Genomic DNA, 27852 nt, shown 5'->3' with positions numbered 1-27852 from the left:
GATGTTGATCGCGACGTTTCGACTGCAGTACTGCTAGTCTTCCTCGGGCGATGAGATCGATTGTTTACGTGTCGCTATTTGTAGCACGTTGGTTCATTGCTATTGGTGTAACCAATCCCAATCGAGGAAATTGTCATTTTTATGATTAAACTTGTTGAAGAGCCAACGATTGACCCTTAAGGTGATTCCTCAGAAAGAAAAAAAAATTGAACAATTCTTTTTTAAACTTTAAAGAATATCGTATTTTTTCTCGTCTGTTTGATATCGCAAATCAGCTACGGACAAGTCACTCGCCTCTCCCGCCTCTCGGTCAGGCTGACGAATGAACGGTAGAGCATTCGCCATTCACAATTCAAGGTCATTTCTCGGAATTTTTCCTTTGGAATATGGCCGCTAAAACACTGAAAAATCCGTAACGCTCGCAGAGAGTGACGTTTAAACTTTCCTAGAAGGGGAAGAAAACCAAAATATGGAAAGTAAAACCGATAGTTACGTATTCGTTGGCTTTGGTAATGGCACTTCTCAAGGCTGAGAACGAAAATGGACAACTGGTAGATATGCCACAGGCCGATTTTGGCCGTGTACCTGAGAGAGTTCTTCTATCGGTAAGGACTAAGTCAATAATTGAGAATAATGTATATTGAAAATTACGCCCATTGTTTGTTTTATATTGTTTCAACGCATTTTTCCATCTTGAGCCTTAGCGCCAATGCACCTTGCGATTCTCTTCTCGTGTTCAACTCGGAGAGATATTCCATATCTAGGCGCGCCCATGTATTCACTATATATCAATATTAGCTCGGAAGCAAACTTTTTTCGTTAACCTCTGAAGTAGTGACATGTAGAAAGTTTTCATCAAGATACTGTCGTTAATCGACTACATTTTAATGTTCTTCTTCACAGAGGGAAACGGGAGGTCTGCTCTGTGACTATTTCGCATTTTATCCATTTGAGATCAGCTGAACAAACAAGATGAAGCTTCCTCTTCAACTGTGTTAAAGCTGTTTGTCTTCTGACTTAATTGACTGGCTACAGGTTTCTTGCTGCTGTAAATTGGTGAGAACTTAATTACGTTGTTGAACGCATTCACCTGATATAGATTCGCGCCAAATCTCTCATAAGTTCACTTCGATTTGAATAAACTGAATCAAGAGCAACACACGTGCCTCTGACCGGTTAAGTATTTCAATATACATCCGGCACGATTACGATAAGTCCTGATACAGGCTTACGGTTAGAGGGATGTCTGCATCAAACTTTTTCTTGACACCAACACTAACATCATGGTAGTAGTTAAATGAGTTTATTCAACCGTTGCTCTTGGAATAAATGAACTATACTCTCAGACATGATCAGATCCCCTCCTTTTTGTACTCAGTATTTCGGCGGCAAACAAGGAATTGGCCCTGCAAATGTCCCAACTTAAGTGTCTGGGATTTTAAATAGAATGTACTCCAACTTAGTTAGTTTAAAACCTTTTAAGAATAATCCGAAGCGTCATTAGAACCTGCATCTTTAGCGACATGATTTAGGCAGTAATAATTCTAAATCTTCTCAGCGATGAATTGTTTTCCTTCATAACTTGGTTTTGAGTAACACGATCCGTAACTCCAAGACATGACTCATGTAAAATGTAACTTTTTCTTACAATGTAAAAACATGATTAGAAAAACGACGAGATTAGAAGAGACTAATGTAAAATCTTGAAGGAGTTTTCATGGTACAACAACAACAAACTACTGTAGCACTAAATATGCCGAGGGGTAGATAAGAATCGGGTTTTAGGAGTTGAAAGGTCATTTCAGCTCAATTACTTTAACTAAGATGGCTCTCTTGTTCTTCTTTATAACTACGGCATAAAACTGCTTTCGATATCACGTTTTTTTAGATAGTTGTCTATGGCACCCACGAGCAAGCCCTGTAACTTCCTCGACTCAAGACGACAGTCGTCTGTATGTAACTATCACTGTGCGTTCATCTGTTATTCGTCGGAGAAGTACTCGTCTTGGGATCCGTCGTCGGATTCTTGATCTGATGCAGGATGTACTTCAAACAAGTCTAACCCGGCTATTACAGGGAAATTGCTTCTTTTTAACTGTTTATTGGGAGTAGATGTCCTTATCAGCTGTCAAGAAAAAAAAGAGGAATCTTGCTCACCTCTACAAACAAATATTCTGTTCTGTTTTATTTATTTATTTTTTGTTTTTTTTGTTTGTTTGTTTTTTTCTTTTTGCAATTGTAACCGTACACGTAAACCGGCTTGAACTGAAAGGTATCCAAGCTAGATCCCGATGGAATCCAGCGTGATCGGGGAGGGATAAAGTTACATAAATTTTCGATTTGGAGCTGTAAATTGCACCTTTGACTTCTGTTTTCCAGATGCTTGTGTCCCTCGCTTTCCTTGCTGCATTCTGTAAATGTAGTGATCCATGTCTTTCCTACAACAAATCGAAGCACATATACATTTAACAACACCGTCGCGAGTGAGATTAAAGGTTGCTAAATTCTACTGTCTTCTACTAACAGCTAGGAGGATATATCATATCCAGATAACAACCTCCAGCTGATGAGTGTATCTCTTCTCATCATATCTTTGCTAGACAACTTATTGACACTGCGAAGGGAAGCTACTCGTTTATCACCTCTAGGAGTTACAAGATTAACAATTCCCTGCCTTTCTACAGTCATGATCAACGTGAGGAACAAGGCAAGGTAAAAAGTTAGGAAAGAACCTCGCAAAAGCCGTCTGTTTAAAGCGTAAGCATTTAATTTGTCAATTAGATTTTAATGTCTAAAGAAAATGTTTTGCTTTCAAGTTCCCAAATGCCTAATCAAATACAGAAGTTTTGCCACTATTTGATTAAGGCAGCTTTAATCGATGAACTTCGAGTTCTCATTGGCTCTTCGTGATCTTAACCATTTCTCTGATTTACTGTTATGATTCCATTGGATTTGGTTTGGGGTATGTGAACCGAAAAGTTCTTCATTTTCATAGTCAACTACAAGATGCACCAAAAGAAGTGTCATAATTTTGACCTGTTGACTTGCTGCAAGAGACTGGGACTGACATACTCTGCTCCAGGAGTGGACGATATCGACAAAGGACCCAAAGGGCGGAACCGGCTACTGGGTGTGCGACTACTGGGTGTCACATATGAGGTACTATGCTCTGTGTCACTCGCATCATCACCATCATTGTTTTCTTCATCGCTGCCATTAGAGCTCAGATTGAACGGGAGCTGACGAGAGACATGATACACAATACAGTTAATAAAAATTGTGGTGAAAGAAATCTTACTGAACTGTGGATGCAAATAATGGTTGAGTAGTCCACGGCGTACGTAAGGCGTACCTTCAGATCTTTCTTTCTTTTAAATGGAGTTGAGTCAAAGATATCATCCTCGTAGTCTACATCCTGTTGCTCAAGTAACTCTCGAAGCTCTCGCTTTCGCTTGATGGTGCCCACCCCACCGGTGACTGTCTTCACATTCTGGTGGGAGGCGGCTAACCCTACAGCAAAACAATTAAAGAAATAAGGAGAAGAAAAATTAAATACACTTTTTCGCGAGACAGTACTTTCAGCAGTTCATGTCTAATATTCTCAAGACACACACAAAAAAAATAAAAAATGGATTCGTCTGCCCAAGAAACACCGAGGTAAAATTTTCCGCTTTCCCGCTATCTTACAATAACTGACGATGATTAAGGATGAAGATTAATGATGACATCGCAATTAATTCGCCTTGCTCCCAACATAAGGGAAATTTTTGGTATTCGAGAATCCAGAATAAAATTTCGAGGCTGAGTTTCAAGCTACGATCTTCGATTTCATGGAATCGAGTTAAGATTATTCCTGAAATTTTGAATGACTATCTAAAGCCCTCGATAATTTCAAATACGGCCTCGAATGTCGCGAAACTCGGCCAGAGAATCGATGCTTAAATATTTCGGAAATTGAGTATCGAGATTCTAGTTACCTTTGGACAGTAAAACATTAAATATGGCATTTCATTGGTGCTATTGCAACAATCATATTGTTCTACCCTTACCTTTCTGCCCTGGATCCTTCGTCTTTGCTGAGCCTTTTTTAGCTGCTGGATTATTCTTTTTGGAGACGAGAACCTGCCCCTGGTGATGGGACTGACACTCCTGTGCAGTCCGTGTTCCTACTTTCCTGGAGATCTTTTGCCAAAACATAGGTGTGTTACCAGGTATGGAGTGCAGCGCTCTGAGTAAAACATTAGAGGAACCATTACGAAAATAGAAAAAAAGAGGTGTAACCAAGCTTTGGAAGCAATTTTCAGTCGAGTATCGAAAATAATCCGCGATTACATTTATTTTGCATTATAACTAGATTTAACACTGAACCAATCACGACTTAATCACTTGCGAATTCCCGCGCATCAGCTAGTTTGATTATCTTTATTTTGAATTCTCATTGGCTCCTTTGACTATTTTCCTTGGTTCTGATTGGCTATTGTGACAAGCATGGTTTTGGTTATACGACAATTAGTAAGAAAGTGCCCCTGACGATTTGGTAATGGTGTTCAAGCAATGAGACAGTTATGTATCTTCCCCAAAAAGGATTACCACTAACTTTTGGTGGGTGAATGCTAAAGAGTTGTACCATCTTTAGCTTACGTTAAACAAACTTTGGATCCTAAAAATATTAAATAAGTTAGAGGTTACATGTATATTTAAACTTTTAGTTTTTCTGTCACATACTCATTAAGCTTTTTGATCTCTTCATCGGTCCAAGAAGCTTCATCAAACAGTTCATCATTTCCCCTTCTGCTGTCTTTGTTTGCTGTCTGTCTGGAAACTTTCAATGTTTGCTCCTTGAATGAAACCGTTTCACTCTCAGATTGGGGTTTTTCTTTTCTTTTGGAGCCAGTTTCAACACTATTGTCTTTGTTCGATGTACCAATCAGCTTTTTGAGTTCTACATCAGTTGAAGGAGTTTCATCGGACAGTTCAATGCTTCTCCTTTTGAGGTTTTTGTTTGCTGCCTGTCTGGAAATTACCAATGCTTGCTTCTTGCCAAAAACCTGTTCGATATCAGATTGAGTTTTTCCTTTTCTTTTGGAGCCAGTTTCCACCCTTTTGTCGTTCTCCAATTTGCCTTTCATCGTTTGGATCTCTTCATCGTTCAACGGTGTTTCATCAGTCAGTTCATTACTTCTCCTTCTGCTGTCTTTGTTTGCTGTCTGACGGGAAACTTTCGATACCTTTTTCTTGCCTGAAACCTTTTCACTACCAGATTGAGTTTTTCCTTTTCTTTTGAAGCCAGTTTCAACTTTTTTGTCTTTCTCCAATGTAGAGAGAGTTTGTGTCTTTGCTTTACGGGATATTGAACTTCTAAGACGAACCTCCTCTTTCTCTGGTTGCTTTTGGGAAGCTCGGTCATTTTCTTCCTCTGACGATTGGGTGCTTGTCTCTCTAACAAACTTTTCAAATCTTTTATGCATCAGTCGTTTCCCGCCGTTTTTATTATTATTAGAATTCGCATTGACTATTCTTCCTTTCTTTGTAGCATTATCTGATCTCTCCTCGGAAGAGGACACTATCACTTCACTCTCTGAAGTCTTCAAGTTCGTAATATTTGAAGCGTTTTTCTTCGGGTTCCTCTTCGGGTAAGTGTCTCTCTGGGAATCCTCGGAATCAGCATCAGACAACTTGTAAGAGTTTGCATTTGTTGTCAAGTCACTGGCTGTGCTTCTCTGAGATCTTAAAACACGCTTAAATGGTGAAGGAGTCTTCTGACTCTCGCTGCCTGTTGGTAACTTTTCATTGTTGCTCTTCTTCTTGCCCTTTTGATTGTTTCGATCCACACTCGCAAGCGCATTTTTAGTCGTGTTTTTCTTTGGCGTCATGACTGGGGCTTGAAGTACATCAGGCTTCCTCGTTCTATCCTTACGTTCTGAACCATCAAGTGCACTATTTGCGTCACTACGTTCTTGACTTCCATTCTTACTTGCGTTCAACGACTTCCGTTGAGGTAACTTTTGGGGGCTAGTATTCTCCAGAGTTTGATTTTTGTGAGCTGTTTTCTTTGGCGAGAAGCACAAAGGCCTTTTTAAATTCTCATTACTATCGCTCTCAGTGCTGCTGCTAGACTTGTTTTTATTCTGTGTTGTTTTTCCTTTCCTTCTTCTTCTTGGCAATGTATCACTGTTTTCACTTCCAGAAACAGCCTGCCCTTTCTCCTTCTTCTACAAAGCAATGAAAATTAAAACAGATTGTACTCTGTTTCTATCAACCCTTGGAGATCTTCCCCTTGCGCCCAAAAACCTATAGTAGGTAGTAAAAACAGCGAGCAAAATTGTCACATTTGCAGTAATCACAGCAAAATGCTCAAAACAAATACTAACTCTGGCCGGTGTAATGAATAGAGTAAATAAACGACCAAAATAATGATCCCTCACACGAATTTTTCCTATCTCGTTTACCTCCCTTAACTTTGGATTACATTTCATGTTTAAACGTAAAGAAAAAGAATTACCGTGATGGGAATTTTAATGCTGATTTTGTACATGGAAGAAAGGGGAGTACGTTCCTTTAACCCTGGATCAATGCCCTCAAAGTTATGATGTCCATCAGTCAAGATACGTTGTCCTCGCCACCAGGCTAAAGGTGGCTTTACCATACGTCCACTCCTTGTTGTCTGTGAAAAATTAAAAACATTTTTTAAATGACTGCGGTAAAAAATCAAATTGAGCAAAGGGATAAACCCTCAGACAACCCCAGTGGCACTCAGTAGTTGAGTCAGCTGGAGATTCCTTGCATGAGCTGGCATGGGAGATGGCTCCGAAGCGGATTGGATGAGCCAGTGCGTAAGTAAGGACGTTCATGGTTGCAAGGTTGAACAGATCAGGAATCTGTAAGAACTCAGTGCGTGTATGACTGAGAGAGGATCGTAAGCTCTGGAGTGTGCTGGAGATCCATCTGTATTGCAAAGTTCAGTCAAATATGACAACTTCTCCACAAACCATATGATTTACCGCCTGAACTGCGGTGTTTTACGTGGATTTCCAGCCCTGAAAAAAGCCGTAACTGCAATACGTGTCAAATAACGATAATTCTTACGTGTGTTTGGTATCGCCAATCAGCTGCCGACACACCACTCGCCCTTCGCGCCATTTTGACAGGTTGATAAATGAATGGCATGGCGTTCATCATTAGTCAATTAATAGAGTCAAATTTTTCTTGTCAGTAAAGGCCTATGGTGTTTATGTCATAGAAAAAATTATTCCTTGTAGCTTTTAGATATAGAACTTCTCGTCAAGTGTTAAACTCGATACTCACTCGTTCGCTGCATACACTCGTGAGATATTGAGTTGAACACTTGACGAGAAGTCCCATATCTACGCGCGCCCACGTGATATTCTCCATGTAAAGTAATCAAAACTCATAGCGTTGATTTTCATTAACTGCCCTTCAGAATCTATAAAGGTAGAAGAGAAGCAATCTCAGATTTGTACACGTGTACAGTATATTCAGTACTACATTTACGTACCTTCATTTCCACCTCTTGTGGAAGTGGTTTGTTCTCTGGGGTCTCCAATGCTACAAAATAAAGGAATAACGTTATATAATTGTAAATGTTTAATTCTTTTTAAGGGCCTCTAAGCCCTTTCAAGTGTCAGATGGCGTAATGCACCTTGAATGTACAGTATATCTACAACTAAGTTTAAAAAATCACGGCACTTTTTGCGTTTAGTCAGAATACCTGAGGCTTTGTTCCTCCTTTTAGCTCCGGTTTCAGCTGGAGTCGTTACAGAAGAATGATTTGCCTCTTTTAAGTCTTCTCTCTTCTTCTTGTTGTCAAGATGCTTTTGAGTTTGCTTCTCCTCCTCCTCACTTGCACTGATTAAATGGGTAACAATGAAAACGTTATTATCCTTGATATTTTTTTCTCGCTTGCCGCACTTTTTAGACTAGATAAGGTAAATGAAATCACATAACAAATATACAAACTACTCTATAGTTAAGAAATCCTGAAAATGAAAAATAAGAAAACAACCGAGTCGTTTGAACGGATTAACTGCACTCTTTAATCTTCCATTCCATTTTAACAATATTTTTAGACCGTAGTGTGGTCAAACACTGTTTAAACCCATTTTGCTTTCACAACAAACCCATTACAATTCTTGCCTGTAGTATTCAACTGTCAATTTTCCAAAGTGAACGTCCTTCACCTTTCATAGAAAATCAGAGACTTTTCAGAATCTGATCTCTATATGCATATTCCGGATAATTCTTTTTAAGTCTAAAATAGTTCCAGGTACTGTAGTTCTACTTTTCCTTTCCTTTTCCTTTGACTTCAATATTCTGACAATAGACGCAAACATTCAATAATAACTTTTTGCCAGTTGTAATTCTGACATACCAAATGGGTGATTTGAGTCTCAGAAAGAAGTATTTGGAAAGACTTAACCCTGAGTGACTAGCATTTAATTTCTCCTCACAATATCAGCCCTGAACCAAACATTAAGGTTACGAAAATAAAGGAAATAATTGGCCACTAAAGAAGCTATTGATACCGACCTACAAACCCAAAGGAAATGTTCAGAGAAGAGTATAGAAAATACATGGATACTGATGTTTGGGTGAAGAAGGTTAAATTGAATCACTCACAAACCTGCTTTGAGAGTTGAAGTAGTCAGCCACAGAGAAATCCAGTTGGAAGGAAAGCCTCGTTTAAATGCTTTGACAAAGTCAGGTGGGAATCCTGCCAAAAAAAAAAATATAATGATAATCAGCCACCTTGCCTCATGTTAACAAATCACAAAGCTGAAGCTTTTTAGCATGTTCCTTTTTTTTTTTTTTCTAGTAGAGAAGCACATACACTGTAACACATAATTATAATTTCACAACTAGCCAGAGATGTGTTTAATTCAGTCCAGGAAGAGAAACAAAAAAATGAAGGGAAAAAAACAGATGAACCAAAAAACTTAGCTGTTGATTTTTGCGTTCAAAGAATGAGTGCAAATTGGCTCTGAATTCTCATCTTAGATTTACTTCAGGCCATTTGAAAGTTTGACAAGTTAAAAAACCAGACCTTTAAAAAAAATATCTCAAAATTGGAAAGAAATCAAAAAGGATATAAAGTACATGTACATATATATGTATCTTCCAGTAAAAAAAAGGTCCTAATTTAGGACACAATAAAAAAGTCATTCTACTAGAAAATATGGTACATTGTATCCATTTAAAAACAAACTATTGGTAACACAACATACATGTACACAGACGAACTGACCTGCTAAAAATAAAACAAGACACTGATTGAAGTCTCGCCCAGAAACAGGACTAAGTTAATTTTGTGTGCAAATTGAACTTGATCTAGGTTACCATTGATAAAATTATACAGTCACAGCACTATCATCCTGACTCATGAAGCTGAATAGTCAGGATATTTGAGAGTCCACATAATCGGAAATGTGAATATTATTGAACTGAATACAGATCATATAAATCGTTGTACATATTGTTTGCATTTGCCAAAAGTATTTTCAAAAAGTTATAACATGTATTAAGCTCAACAACAAGGTTTTAAAACCTGAAACAATGACCTACACTGTAGATCAGTTTGTTTCAAGAAACTGCAGTGTGTGTATCACTAATTCTATTATTTTGTAAAGCTCAACATTGTTTCATTAAATGTGCTTTGTTTGATGGGGACCAGTTGTTATGGATCTCAAATATGGGACCAGAGAGTTGAGGCTGGATAATCAAAATTTGGATAATCTGAAGGGTCAGACAACACAAGTTCAACTGTACAAAAGTGCTGCAACATGGCCCACATTGTTTTTGATTGACAAAATTGGCACCGGACAGAGAGAAAAAACAACAACAACAGGAAGAAGACACCAATTACCTTGTTGAAGGGTGACTGGTTCATTAATGGGTCCAAGTAGCTTGTATTGAGATCCACTCTTAGTCTGTACACATCTTGCATTAACTCTTTCTACAATCGCTGTACTATGCCACCACTCACCCACTGGATCCTCACTGTAAATGAAATATAACACTGTTGCTCTTGTTTCACAACAAATATTACTACAGTGGCTGGTTCCACATAATAAGCTAAATTAAACATGCATTTTAATCAGTACTTTCCAGTACGATCTACTGGAGGTCAGACACAGATGATGTCACCATTACAAAAACTTTGCTTTTTATTACTTAAAACAAATTGATTCCCAGTTGCCATGGGTTTGTACAGTACAATGGGTGAGAAAGTCAGTGACATCTCATTTTGGCAGTGCCTTTTCACAAAATCTGTCTTATTTAGTTTTTGCCCTATCAGCATGAGACTGTGCTCGCAAGAAGTATAGGTTTTGCAGATCATGTTTTCTTTCAAGCTTACAAATCCCTCAAACCACATAACCATATTGTACATTAATGAGTCAGATTAAAACTGATTATACAGATATGCAGTTAAAACTTTATCTTCACCTTGAGTGCCACAATTTTGGAATACAGGGTATCGTACCACCAATCTTAATACACTGTTTTTCTCTACCTTCCATGATAATACATGTAAATCAAACTGATTGTACATTCAAACAACTCCCTGAAAAGTGTAAGAGATACCACTTAGAAATTTACTACATGAAAAATCATATCCACAATTTACAGCAATCTGTAATCATTTGCTACATGTACTGCATGCTTAATGGTGAATTAAGTTTGTGAATAGACATTCTAACCTTCTCTGTCCTTCCACAATGATTCCCATGTGTGTCTGAGTCTTCAAAGCTTTTATGGACCATGTGTTAAGAATGTTAATCTTTGTTGACCTCTGTGCAGTCTACAATGTACATGCATACAGAGACAATAATCTCAAGGATGACATTTATCCAAAAACGTTTACAACATTTATCCTCTAAGAGTGACCAGCATCTAATTTCCCTTTACAACATCACCCCTGAATCACAAATGAAGGTTATGGGAATAAAGGAAACGATCACTGATTAAAGAACTCTTGGTTGTTAGACAAACTCCCCTTGTCAGCACCTTAGGAAATGTATGGGGAACAGCATGGAGAATATGCATACTGATATTAAGGTTCTAAAGGTAAAAGTTGAATCTACCAGACCACCACACAAAAGGATGCAAAGGACATACACACTCAAGAAACATTACCTTGTGATTGGTTATAGTGGTAGAATAACAATAATTATACTACAAGCAAAAAATGCCAACACTAAGAAAAGCACAAAGATCTCGCTTAAAGTTTGGACAACTTGGGCTGAAGAAAGAAGGATTCAGTCAGGATAGTGTGAGATAAGAATCCAAGCCACTAGATGTGAAGCTGGAGAAGTTTTTCACCAAGATGAGAAAGAAGGACGATTTGGACTATAAGCCAGACAGTTTGCAGGTAATACTAGAGTCACTTGCAAGCAAGTGACAGTGTTTCCGTTACTAAGGACAGAGAATTTGTTAACAGCAGCAAAGTACATAAAGGGAAAGCTCCCTTCCATCATGAGGGCTGCAACAAATGTCCCCATGCATCACTGGCACTAACCAATGAAGGTGAAGAAATGTTGTGGTCCAAAGGGCTCCTTAGAGGGCCAGTTATGGAATTCTCTGATAGCAACTATGTGGTTTCTTTTGATGCAGCATTTTGAATTACAAGGCTGCCAGGAACACCACTGCATGTTTTTGGAAGATTTCTCATTCACTCAAGACAACAATGGTGTCAAGTAAGTGTATGTCATATACAGAGAAAACTCATTTAATTTGATTTGTACATGTAGTATAAACAAAATATATGGTTTCTTCAGGGTATTTGCACTGTAGGATAAACATCAGCTCATGATATTTCAAAACTCCCCAAATATCACTTGCTACCAGAAACATAATATTTTCTCTACTAATCAAGGAAGACATACATGACTTGTATGTGCATGAACAGTAACACTAGGGAAATAATTATAGAACATGAATATTTTTACCTTGTCTGATGAGGAACCATCAGACCCTCTTGGTATAATCTCCTTCTCTCTGCTTTTTCTTGGCTTTTAGCACCTTTCTTTCTTCTTCCACGAACAATCTCTGCAAAATTTAGTTTAAATTCAGAGATTCCTTAAAAATTTAACAGACAGAAAAAGAAAAGTTTTGGCCCAATCTTGCATGAAAAGCCTGCTATTATTAGCAATTCATTAAATGTTGTTTGAAATTATTTTTTTAAAACTTTTTTCAATAATTTATTTTAAAAGATAATTTGATAAATTAACTTCTGGCCTTCCTCTATGAGACCATCTTCCTTTTCAGAAAAGACATTTAAAACATTGAAGAAAAATGTTGATCATGTACTGTGATTGTCAAGGTAAAGGTACATTTGTAGTATTAAACAAGCACTCTAACGCATGACAGTGACTGATGTTTTGATGATTACAGATGTCAAATCCATCATCAGGGCCAAGTGTGATGGTGGTAACTTCCAATAAGGTTATCAAAATGCCAGGCCCTGCCAACAAAAGCAATCTTTACCCAGACAGACCGTGCCCAGGTGATCACATCACAGGATCAAATGCACTGCAGCACTTGCGTTCAAAAATTAACCGAACAAAAGAAAGAGTACAGTACTACCTTCAGGTGTCCCAGGAATGATCTCATCCACTACAGAATAATAAGTGTCACTTGAAATATCTCCTTTGTCCTTGACCCCATTTTCTGCTGGTACATGCATACCTGATAGCCCTGAATTTGACACTGTAGCATTGTTGAATGTCTTTTCTGAACTTTTCTTTCTCACATTTTTGTGTTCATCCCTTGCACCTTCTGAATCTTTCATCACAACATCTATTTCATCATCGCTATTAGTTTCAAAAGAGATGTGAATCTCTTCTCCCCTATCAACAGTTTGAGCTCTTGCCACATTATCAACATCTCTTGTGTCCCTTTGACATGACCTTCCTTGCTGTGAGGTGATTCTACTCCTCTTGCTCATAACATCTGTAAATACTGCTTGGCCACTTACACCAGAATCACTAGGCTGTTCATTAAATTGAGAATACCTATTCTGTAAGGTATGTTCAGCACTGGAATCCTCTTCTAGTCTGCTGATAGCCATGTTTACTTTGTCTCTAATTGCTGAGTCATTCACAGATGTCTGGAATGGACTATTAACAAACTCCTTATCACTGAGCAAATCAAGGAAAGACTTTGATCTTCCAGGTGTAACTAAATGATCAGATGAATGCAAATGGCTGCTGGAGCTATGGGAGTACTTATTGTGGAAAAAACTGGCCATATTAACCACCTTATCAAAACCAGGAATACTTCGGAATGTTTTTGACTTTTGAGGAGTTGGATTCTCAACAGCCCTAAGTTCTGACAAAGCTGACTTTTGTGGTGTTGGCCTTGGTACTGGATTATTCAAAGCTGCATATATTTCCTGTGATAAAAATGCAAAGATTTAATATAATTAAGAGAGATAGAGTGTATTATATCTTGGTGAAAAAAGGCAAAAAAAAGACTTTTGTTCTGGAGTAATGCAGGAGCTCATCATGACCCCCTTAGTATGAAAAAAGTAGGAGTATTATTACTCTTCTCCTTGAATGGGGTATTACATGTAGTTCATTGTTCTTCCCCCCCCCTCCCTACCTCACCATCAAGTAAGGTTCGCTTGAGTGTTTCCCTTAATCCATGATCCCACACAGAGAGACACCATGATAGACAACTATAGTGTCTAATCTAAGTCAGGCATATAATGTACATCTCGAATGACCTGCTAAAGCTTCCACCAACACATCCCCTCCTGCAATCCAACCCACTGACCATTATGCCAACATATTACCCTCACACCTACTGTTAAATTTAAAAATGACTTAGTTGATCATGAAAATAATGATGATGATGATGATGATGATAATGATAATGATGGTGACAGCTCTCAAGACAGACGGGAAAATCAAACACTTTTCAGTGTAAGTTGCATTGACAGGGTTGTGTGATTCACATTATCCCTTTTGTTTGAAAATTTAAAGCCAAAGAAAACTCTGAATCACAAATAATTTTTGACCTTACACATATTTGTAGTTGATCATCTGTTTGTGAATTAACAGCATCTTTAATTAGCATTAGATGTTAGGTTTATTAAAGCTCAAGGAGACTCATGATAGCATTCTTAAAATCATGTCTAGAGGTGTAGTGCAGTATTATAATCAGTATGGGTAACAACATGATTTTGAGGGCAATCTGGTGTTAATAAGCACAGGTAACTTTTTTCAAAGACAACAAAATTGCACAAGCCCATGAAAAAATTTGAAAAATTTACAAGTGCTTATTAACACCAAATTAATTGCACTTGAAATCATGTTTTACTTGTTAATAATTTACATGAAAAACACATCTGAGAAAATCAAGATGGAAAAAGTTTTGGTGGCATGCTTGCTATTTGTACTTTGCATTCATCTTACAACTTTCCACTCTCGTTACATGGAAAATGCACTCGCTTTCAGCCAATCAGACGCGCGTAATTTTTTCATGTATCTTATAAAGCGCCTAATGAGATGCATGCACGCATTTAATCGACCCTACCACAAAAGTTAATTCTAATGATGTTTTCAAGATACAGGAGTAGTTGCAAATTGACCAGCTTCAACAAAAAACTCTTCTCAGAAATCAAACGACGATCGAGAGATCGAGACAAATCATCTGTTAATTGTTATAAAGGCGCGGGGCTACATGCATTTTGATCAATGATGTTTTGATGTCAAAACATAGTTACTGGTCAAAACTGTTTGAGGTAGAGACACCAGAAGCATGCAATCATGTAACGGTTATTGAGCGCTTCAGTTCGTCGGTGGCAGACGCTCGTTACAGTACCTTAGCTCGAGGACTTGAGAGGAAGAGTTGTTCGAATCGACTGTGGACGCGAGGAAGGCCCTTATCGGAACAGGATGCTGCTTCATCCGTATCAGACGGATTTTCTCGACTAGCATTGCTTCCTGTAGGAATTTTCTGCGGTGTAGACAACTTGAAACGTTCCATATTACAACTTTTCCTTGTTTTAGATCAGCCCATGGCGAAAAGACTCCCAAAAGTTAAGGAAAAACTTTCGAGTAAAAACCGCGCCAAAGTGTATTAAATTTGGCTCAATATAAGTTTGGTCAGCGGATATAATTCTTCAGGAAATACTTTTTCCTGTATGATCACCCAAACGTATCTGTCAGTGCTAAAGTTGTTCGACGTCGAGGATGGGGGATATGATGTCTGGGTATCTTAAACCAAGTGCTAAACGAAAGACACAGTCTCCTGAAACACCAGGTATTATTTCAATCATTTCCGGTGTGTCATTTTAGTTTCATACAGCGTATTGATCAGTTTTTATATACTTTTTGTGGCCATCCATGGCTAGGGGTTCGGATCAGATACTCAGGTATTCAAGTTTTCGGGAACCGCGTTTTCTGTACTCTGGTATAGGGTACCTTTTAGGCATATATCTTGTCACAATATGGATATGAATTATCTCGTTTTTTATGCAGTTTTGCTCTATGGTGTAAAGGCCTAAGTCTGTATCTATGTATATGATAATTAAGAGTAGGTATCTTTAGTCAAAGTTTTAACTATTTTGACAAGGGTACTGTACTTTCTCATGCCTCATGAGGAAAAAGTCAGGTCGAGAAGTTTCTCTCCACCTCCATCCCCACTTCCCTGGCCAGGTCCGGGAAGTCCATGAAATATCATCCTGTATGTTCAGTTAAAATCACTCGATCATAACCTTCAGGGCAGTTGCATTCTTTGAAGAACCAGGAAAAGCAGAACCGGCACAATTCCGATTCAGTGAGATGCCAATGCAGCAGATTAAAATGCTTAGGCTTACAGTATTGCCGAGTTCGTACTCACAAAACCGTGCAGTGTGTAAAAGGCAGTCTCCTGTATACACCATGTACTACAATTTGAGTGACACTTTATATTGAATTGTTCACTTTCTCAGACATTGCTTTGTCACATAATAGCATACAATAATACCTGCCTAATATACAGGAGTATTTGTGATAATCAACAAAACATCTTTCTCAGACATTACTTTGTCGCATAATAGCATACAATAATACCTGCCTAATATACAGGAGTATTTGTGATAATCAACAAAACATCCTTGAACTGATTTGAAAAAATGTACAGTATTAAAGGCATGTAATGTATCAGTGGATTGGAAAATCCAACATTAGGGGGACATGCACAGTTTGTATTCATCTCTCACCATCAGGGTCATGCTAAATTACCTCTATACGCATATCAGTCAATCAGTTGGCTGGCTAGCTAGATAATAAATTGTTAATGAATGAGGTTTTTGTGATATCCAGAATAATCAAGGTCAAGGTAGGGGTTATACTGATCAACCTAGACTCACTGATAAATAAAGGTTAACTTGTTTAATATTTTTATGGGTTTGCTTCTTTATTTGCCTTGCCTGGAATGCCACTGAAAAAAATCTGAACAATGACTTGTTATGAGCATAATAATTGTTGAGTGCAAAGCCGTAATCAAAAATCTGAATCAAAATGGAGAGTGAATCATCCAATTGTTTTTGTAATAATTTACAAGTCTTTCAAAACTCAATAACATCAGACAGGATGGTGTTTTTTTTTTGGTTTTGTTTACAACCACACAGTGTTAGGTACATGTACCTCCTTTACTCTCAATCAATCATGGAATAGGTAGCAAGAAGTTTAACCCATCAGATAATGTGGCATTCCAGATAGAATGCTTTTAGATTTGTACTAATGAAGAATTTTGTTATATGTGTGGTTAGTTACTTCTGTCTGCCATTTTAAACTTTTAATCTCTTTTTCTATTTGTCTTCTCTTAATCATCACCAAACAAGATAGATTAAGAAAATGAATAAAAGTTAGGGACTTACCCTGTGCATACATATCCTTTAGATGCAGAGGCTGAAGAAGGTGAAGAGAAGGCACCTTACAGTAAATATGATGCACTTTCCTTGAATGATAAGCGAAAACTTTACAAGTGTGGTAAAGACTTTGTCACTTTGGACAAGATCCAATCCTGGTCAGAATCCATATCTGGAAAGCAAGGTAGTTAAATTCATTGGGTTACAATCTATGAACCCTCTACACCTTACATCAGTATATGCAGATTCTCTATTCTGATCTATATACATTTCCCCAGATGCCAACAAGGAGAATTTATTTAACAATCAAGAGCTTCTTTAGTTGGTGATCATTTCCTTTATTCTCATGACCTTAATGTTTTATTCAGGGGTGACATTGGAAAGAGAGGTTAGGTTTTAGTTACTCTCAGGGGCCAAAGGTCTGAATTGTCAAAGTCATCATGGTGGTAAACAGTTATAAAAGTGGATTCCCACCTGGTAATTACTTCATTACCAAAAATGTCTCTTTCAAGAACCCCAAAATGTCTTTGGTGAATTTACATTATATACCATATTTGTTCTCAGAAAATAGGCCTGAGGAACAAGCGTTTGAGGTGAACAAAACCCTAAATGAAAAAATTTCACTATGGCAAGGTGATATAACCAAACTAGAGATTGATGCCATTGTAAATGCAGGTAAGGTTATATTATTTTATCATATAAATTATGGTGTTAAACAAGGATTTCCAGCTCTGAGAAAAGCCTTAACATTACACATGAAAAAATATTGTATTTTTTCACTTGTGCTTGATATCATAAATCAGCTGCTGAAAAGTCACTTACCTTTTGTGCCACTCATTCAGGTTGATGAATGTACAGTAAAGCCTTCACTATCCACAAGCCAAGGTTGTTTGTTGGAATTTTTTCGGATTATGGTTGTTAAAACACTGAAAAATCCATATCACTTACAGATAGTGACATTAAAACTTTTTTAGAGGGGGAAGAAAACCGATATACAGAAATAAAAACTGAAAGTTACATATTCAGTGACTTTGTTAATGGCATTTCTCACAGCTGAGAAAGAAAATCGACAACTGGAAGATTTGCCACAGGCTGATTTCTTCTGTTGGTGAGGACCAATTCAATAACTGAGAATTTTTTATATTGAAAATTACACCCATTGTTTGTTTTTGTATTGTTTCAGCACATTTTTTCATCTTGAGCCTTAGCACAAATGCACTTAATGATTTTTATTCAGAGATTGTCGAATTTCATTCATTAATTAAGTTGACTTATCTTGCAAGTAAAGGGCTATTGTGTTTATATGGTAAACAAAATAATATATGGTTGCCTGTAGATATGAAATTTCACTTCTTGCGTTCAACTCAACATCTCACTCGTTCACTGTGCTTACTTCTGAGCTATCAAGATAAACACTTAAAGAGAAATTCCTTATCTATGTGTGCCCATGTACTATTCTCTATATAGAAAACTTTAAAATTCTCCTACTCCAAAGAGTGAAACTACTTCTTTTAGTATTATTGTTGTCACACAAATGATTGTTAGATGAGGCAAAGTCTGTACTCAGTTTCTATCGGCCCACTTCGCTGGAGCTGATCCTTGTTTCCTTGAACCATGAAGCAACAAGGAGTATTACTACTCCCCGTTGGATGGGATGTTAGTCCATTGCAAATTTAACACCCTCCCCCCTCTCCCCTCCCCACCCATTTGTACCTCTGGGTACAAATGGGTAAGAGAGGCACTGTGAGACAAGGTGTCTCACCCAAGAATGCAACACAATGACTCAGCTAGGTTTCCGACTCAGACTTCTCAACCCGGAGTCCAGTGCACTGATCATGAGGCCACTGGGTCTCCTGATTGTTATATCCTTGGTCCATATATGATTTAGTGCTTGTTTCATCATGTAAATATGGTTTTTATGCATTATTATTACATTATTTTTATGTGCAGTATAGGATACACAATGCAATACTGAGTAATTAGGCTAATGTTACTCTCTTGTAATGCAGGGCATAATTTCTTTTTTTTTTTTTTTCTTTTTCAATAGCAAACAACTCTCTTCTTGGTGGAGGTGGAGGTACTTAAATGAAGATGATTTCTTATAAACAAATGGGTTGCACAATTAACATTTTACAATCCACTACAGATGTACAATTGGATACAGTCCATCATGTTGATGATGATGAACAGCAACAACCTTTCTTTTAAAAGAAAAAAAAAAACATAATTTATAAGGAGCAGCCAACAGATTGTCTTACAGTACATAGGAAGCTCTCACTACCTACCACTGCTTAACTCTTTACAACCTAACATTAGTATCCTTAGTCTTGATACTCTTCTCATACATTTATATGAATACATTTAATATACATTAATATCTATGTATACATTTATACATTTTCTATGGCACTGACAAGAAGAAAATTGCATAACAATCAAAGCTTTTAACATTTTCAATCATAATTCCTTTATTCTCCTGATCTTAATGAACAATTCAGCAGTGTTACTGTAGGGAGAAATCACATGCTGATCACTCCTAAGATTCAAAGGGTCAAAGAAAACATTCCACACTGTTTGGGAAGCTAACGCTCCTCCCTTGAAGAGTCTTGTCTTTGGGAGAAACAAAGAGTAACAGAGAGTGAGCCTGCATGTAACTTTAATTCAGTCTTCAAAGATGTTTATATTTTAAAATCGTCAACATCTATTCATCACAGTTTTAGGTCGCTACTGACAGGAATTAGTCAAAAATTGCCTTAACAGATTTAATAAATGAATTTGTAGAATTATTTCCATGAGAAGACTTATTTGGCCAGCCAGCCTCTGACTTTAGTTAAGTGCCTGAAGTCTAGCCCGAAATTCTACACCCTGTAAGATATGGTGTGTTCATTTGTTTTTCAGTTGATGGCTGTATCCATCGTGCTGCTGGTTCAACTCTTCGAGATGAATGTGCAGGTCTCCATGGCTGCCCTACTGGTGATGCAAAAATCTCATCAGGTTAGTACACTGAGTGTTTCTTAAAGCTTCTTTAGTTACATAGTTTATACTATCCACACAAGTATTGCTCACTACTGTGGCATTACATGCATGTCAGGTGCATGTTATTTCCAGGCATTACGAATTTTTGCAACAAATAAAGAAAAACCATAACAAGAAATAAGCAAAAAATTTTTCTCAGTCACATCCAAGAAGTGGCTAAAAAGGTCCTTTGAGAAACCCCTTGATAATAACTGTGGAGTTTATAACATAAGTTCTTTTTAATGATATAATTATATTCTTGAAGCCAATAAATATTTTTAATTGGATATTGTTGGGTTCAGGCACCCTATTATGAGTGCTGACTGCAACTTCTCCATTGAAATGTTGACATCGTAGAAATTTTTAAAAGTCTTGAGTTGCGTTTCAATAATCAAAATTAAATTGAATGGATAGTGGCCCACTTAGTAGTGTCACCACTAAAAGGAATTTATTTGTTTAATATTTCTTTCTGTAACAGGGCATAAGTTGCCAGCAAAGTGTGAGTACCATTCTGTTCATAATAACCCTTCTGTATTAAATACATGTACACTGATTTACTCTTTGCATAACTGCAAAAAAGTAGTGTGCAATAAGACATAGAAAACTGTACATGCCTGCCTTATTGCCATGAATTCAATTAATAATGGTAATTGAACTGAGTGGAGTGCAATTTGGGCGAAATCATATGCGTGATTTCAAAATCGAATGAGCATGCAGCACAAGTTTGATTTGTAATCACAAGTATGATTTCAGACCAAAATTGCACAACAGGAGGTTCAATTACTACTTTATTACATCCATTTTGAAATCACCCAAATACAGGACTTGGTCAGTTCAAATTGATGCAATACTGAGCTGGTTTGAAATTTAATTCATCCATATTTTGGGAGGAAAAAATAAGAGTTTTGGAAAAAAAGGTTGCAAAACTTACCACATGATATTCTTTGTCTTTCATTTTCCTGCAATTTGATCAGTTAATTTAAACAAGCCTTGAAATCTGATTGTTTGTTTTGTTTTTAGTGTAGCCTCCTTATTGGCTGGGAAAAAGATGCAATTTAAAGCAAAAAATGGTGCAATTTGCAAATAAATCGCACCAATTAGAGCCAATCAGATCACAGGGACCACCGGTGATTTCAAAATGGGTGTAATAAAGTCAAAATCAAAATAATTATCAAGCTTTTGAGGGTTTTGTTGTAGAAGTTTTTATTCAACAATCCCTTTGACCACAGCATGTCAAGGAACCCAGCAATGAATCCGTCTGCAGAGTGAAGTCTAAGCTTCTTTGACTGATCATTCCTTTGAGGATTGATTGCAGATTATAAATTTTGGGCCTGACCTCTTCAGTGAATACTCTTTGTGTCCTTTTTTCCTGAGTATACAATAAAAAAAATATATATTATATGTACTTATGGGGCAACTAATGTAACAAAATCAATTTTTTTCTTTAGACAATCGTCCCAATACTGAAAAAAAAACCAAATGAATTCTCATACTCCAAATAATTTATTACCTCTATGTTTTTATTATTTCTACAGATGTCATTCATACTGTTGGGCCAATTGGTCAGCGAGAGAACCTTCTAAAAAGCTGTTACAGGAAGTGCTTACAACTTGTAAAAAAACATGAGGTCAAATCAGTGGTAAGGAAATATTCTACTGTACTGTAAATCAATTATTTAGTAATTATTTTATTAAAATGAGTTTGCCAGGTAACCAATCTCATATCCAACAAGCACAAATGGAATAATTGTTTAATTAATTTTTTATTAATCTTGAACATTTGGACATGTTGAGCCATTTTTAACTCGTGAATTGCGCGCATGCGCAAGAGCGAGTTGTAGATACGATGTGGGGAATTGCGCTCGCTCGATTGGTCGATTCCTGTAAACTTTTTTTCGATTTAAGGCTTTTGAGTGCATTTGATAGTTTTTGGCGAGCAATAAATAAACGAAATGGCGACCTTTGTTGCTAAGAATAGTGGTGGGGTGACAAAGAAGCCAATGATAATCTTAAAATAATTTTTTTTTTCGTTTTAGTTTCAACAAGCGGCGCAAGGATTCACACTGAAATAACAGAACAACCTTCGTTTTTCATAAAATTGTAATTTACAATCCTTGAACTTGAAAACAATCCGAAGATTCATTGAAAATATCACTTACTGCGAAGCGCTCGGAGTTTACAGATGTTCAAAAGCTTTTTCTGTTACGGCGTGAGATTTAGGACAAAATCGATCATTACGTTTCGTATCGTGTGTTTTTCCTGTGAGAAACAACGGAAGATGCTGGCGACTAACGAAATTACAAGTTAACACGAAAATCAAATAACACCTAAACAAGCAATTTAAGCTACCGATTTTCAGTGAATTTTTAAAGAACAGATTTCTTTTAAGTTTCAAGACAATTTGAAGATTCAAAATACATATTACGTACTAAAATGCGAAAGTTACACACCACAAAATTGATAAATAGGCCTGAAATGAAATTCTATCTTGTTATTGAGTATACGTTGCCTAGCACGTGACTAAAATCTACCCAGGCGGAGATCCAAAATGACGGTGGCAGTCTTGGCTTAGTTATATCACTCAAAACTCGTTCCTGTTTGTCTCATTTTATAAAGAGGGAATCGTTAATGTTTTCATTAAGAAAGTATTGCCTCGATTTTCTAATATTTCCAATGATAGACAGTAAATTTCACTTTTCACGCACATTTACATCCAACTTTTTCTTTTGAACCAGAAACAGAAATGATTTACGTTTAAAACACATGACATCATCCACCCTTGTCAAATGCAATAGCATGGTCATTTCAATTGTAATGCCTTCTTATTCCGACGTTACTTTGTTTCTTTGCTACATTAGCGAACACTGAACTACTGCTCGTACTCTAGATATGACAATCAACCACAAAATTCCCTAAATCAGATAACATTAAACATAATCCAAAAAATCATGTGTCAATTCACGAGTTTGCTCACAGAGCACTTTGATTCAGCTCTGCAACGGTTGGCACAATGTATTCCATGTAGATAAACAGAGTTGAGTGAACCAATCAGAACACTAGGAATGCCATACTCAGAGTTGAAAATTTAATTACAAACTATATACTTTCCCCCTTTTTTTCTGTTCTACATTAAATGCATCTTCTTTTTTTGCTGTTTTTAAGGCATTCTGCTGTATTTCAACTGGTATATATGGTGAGTTGGTCCAAAGTGGTTGTTTTTATGTCATGATATCTTTCAACTTGTAGGATATATATGTTTGTCTATTCACAATATGTCTTTAAGAGAAAGATTTTTGTTTCTTGTATCCAATCAATAAAATGAAGTGCAAACATTTTTTAAAGACATCATAGCAGTTTGATTCAGCCGACCCTCAGAGCAGGTCGGACTGCAAGCTTATGCAGGGTTTAGAGACCTGAAAATGTCAGAAGCTTTTTACAGAAAAAATGTTTGTACAATAGTAAAATTTGCGTCAAGAAGAGCTTTGTGTTGATCTCCACGCAAAACTGCTTCAGAAAGACATTTTTTTCATCTTTAAAAACTGCAAGACAAACTGGTATTACTTCTTTCATATCTTTGTGTAGCGATAAAGCTTCTGTGTTACGAAAGAACTGGTATTCTAGGGGAGGGGTTACTAACCCACAACTCTAACTTGTGATGTGGTTTTCCCTTGCCTAAGTCCCCACTTTGTTGTTCTTTGGATATTTGTTTCACAGTTATCCTTTCAGGTTTAACTCCTGAGCCCGGATCGCATGCAAAATGATTAATTGAAAATTCTTGGTTCTTGTACTACCATAGTTTTCCTGAAAAATGTATTTTTGTAGTTAGTAATTCTCTTTACTGGCTGCCACATAATTCCTCGTTAAGAAGGTAGCAGCATTTGGTCTTACATCAGGTTAATACTCATTATTTTTGATAAGCTTGTCCGTTCTCATAACCTGTTAACAAGCTGGTACATGTATTGCAAGGAGAATTTACCAGCCTGTTTGTAAGCGTACCCTCCCCTCTCCCCCCCCCCAGGAGTAACGTTTTTTTCTTGGAGGGGGAGGGTACGGCTACACTTAGCCTAAGAAATTACATGTTAACCGCCAGTTTACTATTCTCCTTATAAAACAATTTTTACAGGGTATCCTATCTACGACGCTTCCTGCGTAGCACTAGAAACTGTCCGCACGTGGCTTGAGGAAGACGCTGATGATGGAAAAATAAATGCTGACCTGGTAATTTGGGATAGAGAAAGATGTTTTTTCTCTTTTCTCGAGCGTGAAAGAATGCAAAATCTTCCTTGTTGGATTTTTCTTGTTGTATTTACTGGCCGGGTCATTGTCCTTTCGAGGGGGTTACCTTGCGATGGTTTGGCATCCCATCTAGGGAAGAGAAGAAATACACCTAATCGCTTTATGCAATGGAAACCAGATTAGCCCTAGCTGCATGGGCCATTTGGCCTCGATGCAGGCATATTGACACTTTCGACGCCGCTGATCTAGTGGTGTGCAGGACGCGTGTTACATAAGAAAGTTCGTAATAGCCTAGCTCACCACACAGTCTTTATGGCTAAGTAGTAGAACATTGGAGAACGGTATCCGAAGATCTGGAGTTAGATTCCTTAGGGATACTCATAGTTCTTTCCGCTTGGTCCCCACGCGCAAAACAAGGCCAAAAAAATCTCCCTCTTCTTCACGAGTACATAAGTAACCCCACTTTTTTCATCACTGACTCCACTTCCTTGTCTGTTTTTCTCTTTCTTATGCTCTTTTCCATTTCATGAACAGTTGAATTTTTTAGAGATACTTTCTTAGTTTTATATGTCGCCCAAAATACATTTTCGAAATAATAAACGATATACAGGTTTATTTTATTTACTTATCAAGATCATTTTTATTCCATCAAATGCAGGTGGATCGAATTATCTTCTGTGTTTTTCTGGCTGGGGACTTGGACGTCTATAAATTCCTTTTGCCAAGATACTTTCCTTTAGAGGTCAAGCATGATCAGATAGGGGACGGCCGGGAGAGGAAAAGTGATGAAAAAGAAATAGGAAAACAAAGAAAGGAATCTTCGCCAGAGGATGAAGATATTGAAGAGATGGAAGGTACAGACGACAAGGAAAGCAAAGACGAAAAGGAAAGCAAAGACGAAAAGGAAAGCAAAGACGACAAGGAAAGCAAAGACGACAAGGAAAGCAAAGACGACAAGGAAAGCAAAGACGAAAAGGAAAGCAAAGACGACAAGGAAAGCAAAGACGAAAAGGAAAGCAAAGACGAAAAGGAAAGCAAAGACGACAAGGAAAGCAAAGACGACAAGGAAAGCAAAGACGACAAGGAAAGTAAAGACCACAAGGAAAGTAAAGACCACAAGGAAAGCAGAGATCAAGAGAGCGGTGGCGTAGAAGATGTTGCTGAGAAAGGGGTAGGAAACGAAGATGAAAATGAGGAAGAGCTGGCAAGTGGTGGGCAGCAAAGTGACAGCAACGAAGAGAAAGACGGAAAGAAAAAGGAAGATAAAAAAGATGTGGGCACGATAAGTGAGAAAGTCGAAGGGGGAGCGTTCGAAGAAAATCGTAACACCGAGAAAGAACCCAAAGGTTTGTGGTGACAGTCCTATTTGCTTTACGCTGCCGTAAAGAATTTTAAACTGACGTTACAAACTGGTGAGGGGTTAACTTTCGAAACGTTCGCTTAGACACCCTCTACAGTGTCAACAATTTACATTATTAACCCAGCTGATAAGACCAGGTGATCTTATGTTACCCCCAACCGACGTACCACCACAGTTTTTCTAGAAACTAATCCCCGTGATTCATTCATTGTTTGTTTTAGTTTAGATGATATCTCTATGTTATCTATCTGTTATCACACTTTGCCAAAAAGAAATTTGTCTTACCTTTTCTGTGGAGAAAGAATTAGAAATTTTAAAGTCGCTTTTGCTGTTGCCGTAACGTCATTCGTAAAATCTCTAATACTGTCCAAAGAATGGTAAAATTTATGCTGCGTGTTTACGTTACCCTGGCGTTATACCATCACTGGACTGGTGTTATTGTTGTTCACTACATTGTTTGAGGTGGAAGGGGAAGCCAAGTAAACACATCTTTGCATTGAAAAAGATATCTTCGAGGGGAGAATTCCCCCCCCCCCTTATTCAGGGAAGGTTTCTATAACTGTCCTAAGGATTTTTGAACGCCATTGTAGAATACGCTACGCCACATTGAAAACCGGTTTGAATATCGCTATCTCTTGTCACAAACTTAGTATTGCCTCTTACACAGATATCTCTATTGACGCGAAGGAACCACAAGAAACTCTGGAATCACAAGATGAGCCTATGAGTGTCGATAGCGAGACGAGGGACCAAAATCGTCCGCCAGATGGTCAGGACTCAGAAACAAAAATGGACGAGGAGCTAACTGAAAGCACCAAAGGACAGGATGGTAAATCCTCGTGTGCGTCCTGTACAATATAAGAAAGAGATAGTGTAGGATGAAAAATAACGTTATAGAGGAAAACGACAAATTTAGAACCTAGATATATGAACATTGTGATTCGTATCAGGGCTCTTTCATACAAGCTGTTCACCAAGTGATCTCTATATTAAGGCTCGAGGTGTAGGTCGATCATTGTCATCTGCTTTGAGGGGAAATTTCTGCCCAGTTATTCGTCATGTAAGAATTTCCTTTAAACGGGCTGTAGTGTTCGGAGGAGAAATTTCATTCTCGTTTACCAAGAAATGCAGGAGGGTTTGGGGTTACTTTCGATGGACTGGCATCCCATCCAGGAGACGGAACAATGTTCTTAGTCACTTTAGACGGAGACAGGATAAGCTGCCGTTGGTTGGACCACTTGTGTGGTGTGCATACTTTAATTGTGACAGGGTAGGCCTAGATACAAAAATTGCGAAAAATGGCTGAAAAATCTAACTGGAAATTTCCCAAAAAAATGCGTATAAATCTTATTTTGTCTTTTCAAATCTCGAAATTTCCTCTAAAAATCCCGATGTATTTCCATTTTTTTTTCAAAAATAATTAGTTAATTTGCATATATTGCGAGATTCCGAGTTGTGTGGAAGCTCCTTCAAACTGATTTAAAGTGTTCATTTATTTACTAGACAATAGAAGTGGTTCGTCAGCTTCGTCGCGTTACATATTTCGGTCTCTTTCAAACAAACAATGACGACAAAAAATGTTGACATTTTTGTTTTGAAACAGTGGAAGAAGAACTAAGTAAATATGTTTTTATGCTGTCGATAATTTGTTTTACATTATCGTCTAAAATGCCCTAAAAGTCCAAAACTCCTCAACTTTTCTAAAAATCCCGTTTGACTCTAAAAATCTTAAAAAACAACCGATTTTTGTATCGAGCCCTATAATTGAGCCAGCCCGATCGCGTCCATGAACACAACCTGTTCTTTTAACCCTTTAACTCCCATAAGTGACCAAGACAGAATTTCTCTTTACAATATCAATACAATATCAACTAGATAATCGATGAGAACAAAGAAAAATATCAATTTGGGGATAATCAATTGATCCAATACTAAATTCTCCGAACTAACATTATAAGAATTGTATGGTTGACAGTAAGGAGAATTACAAATTTGAGTTGGGAGTTAAAGAGTTAAGAGATCGACGAGGAAAAGTTTTTGATTTGCAATCTGTTGTCATATTCTCCAACATTGGCCATCCTTCTTTCTTCTATGCATTATTTCCTCTTATTTAAAAGTCTTATTCGATTTTAAGGTAGCTTTCCTAATCGCAAAAAAGGAAATAAAAATAAAAAAGACTTATATCAAGGTGACGTAACTCATGTTATCCTTCTTAAAGTAGTCCTACCTCGCAGCACTTTCGATTTCGTGTTTTGTGGGCAGAAATATTTTTGGCATGCTATATCGCTCAAATTTCTGGTGGGAATTAATCTGACGAAGGGCTAACGCTCGAGACGTCAGCTTTGAAACTCTTAACGGTGGCCAATTTA

At 37.4% G+C, this 27852-nt stretch overlaps 2 protein-coding genes across 2 annotated transcripts; one reads left to right on the top strand and one right to left on the bottom strand.

Annotated features, from left to right (window-relative positions):
- Positions 1-1298: 1298 nt before the first annotated feature.
- On the bottom strand, positions 1299-15114 carry LOC131795938 (mis18-binding protein 1). The gene is given in 17 exon segments (XM_066169419.1): positions 1299-2125; positions 2360-2438; positions 3037-3239; positions 3353-3510; positions 4050-4228; positions 4726-6212; positions 6503-6664; positions 7517-7566; positions 7730-7860; positions 8642-8672; positions 8675-8731; positions 9881-10014; positions 10716-10816; positions 11964-11989; positions 11992-12063; positions 12601-13408; positions 14842-15114. Coding segments are annotated over 17 exon segments (3987 nt in total). The 5' UTR covers positions 15007-15114; the 3' UTR covers positions 1299-1981.
- Positions 15115-15135: 21 nt separating this feature from the next.
- LOC131795936 (ADP-ribose glycohydrolase MACROD2-like) lies at positions 15136-27670 on the top strand. The gene is made up of 11 exons (XM_059113545.2): positions 15136-15282; positions 16905-17057; positions 17438-17548; positions 18921-18950; positions 19772-19867; positions 20367-20387; positions 21424-21527; positions 23050-23080; positions 24011-24105; positions 24782-25469; positions 26151-27670. The coding sequence occupies exons 1-11, from the start codon at positions 15213-15215 to the stop codon at positions 26342-26344; spliced, it is 1593 nt and encodes a 530-aa protein (XP_058969528.2). The 5' UTR covers positions 15136-15212; the 3' UTR covers positions 26345-27670.
- Positions 27671-27852: the final 182 nt, after the last annotated feature.

Source organism: Pocillopora verrucosa, chromosome 7 (assembly GCF_036669915.1).
Source record: "Pocillopora verrucosa isolate sample1 chromosome 7, ASM3666991v2, whole genome shotgun sequence".
NCBI classification, from domain to species: domain Eukaryota; kingdom Metazoa; phylum Cnidaria; class Anthozoa; order Scleractinia; family Pocilloporidae; genus Pocillopora; species Pocillopora verrucosa.
Note: the sequence above shows the minus strand (reverse complement) of the source record. Positions and strands in the feature narration are given on the sequence as shown.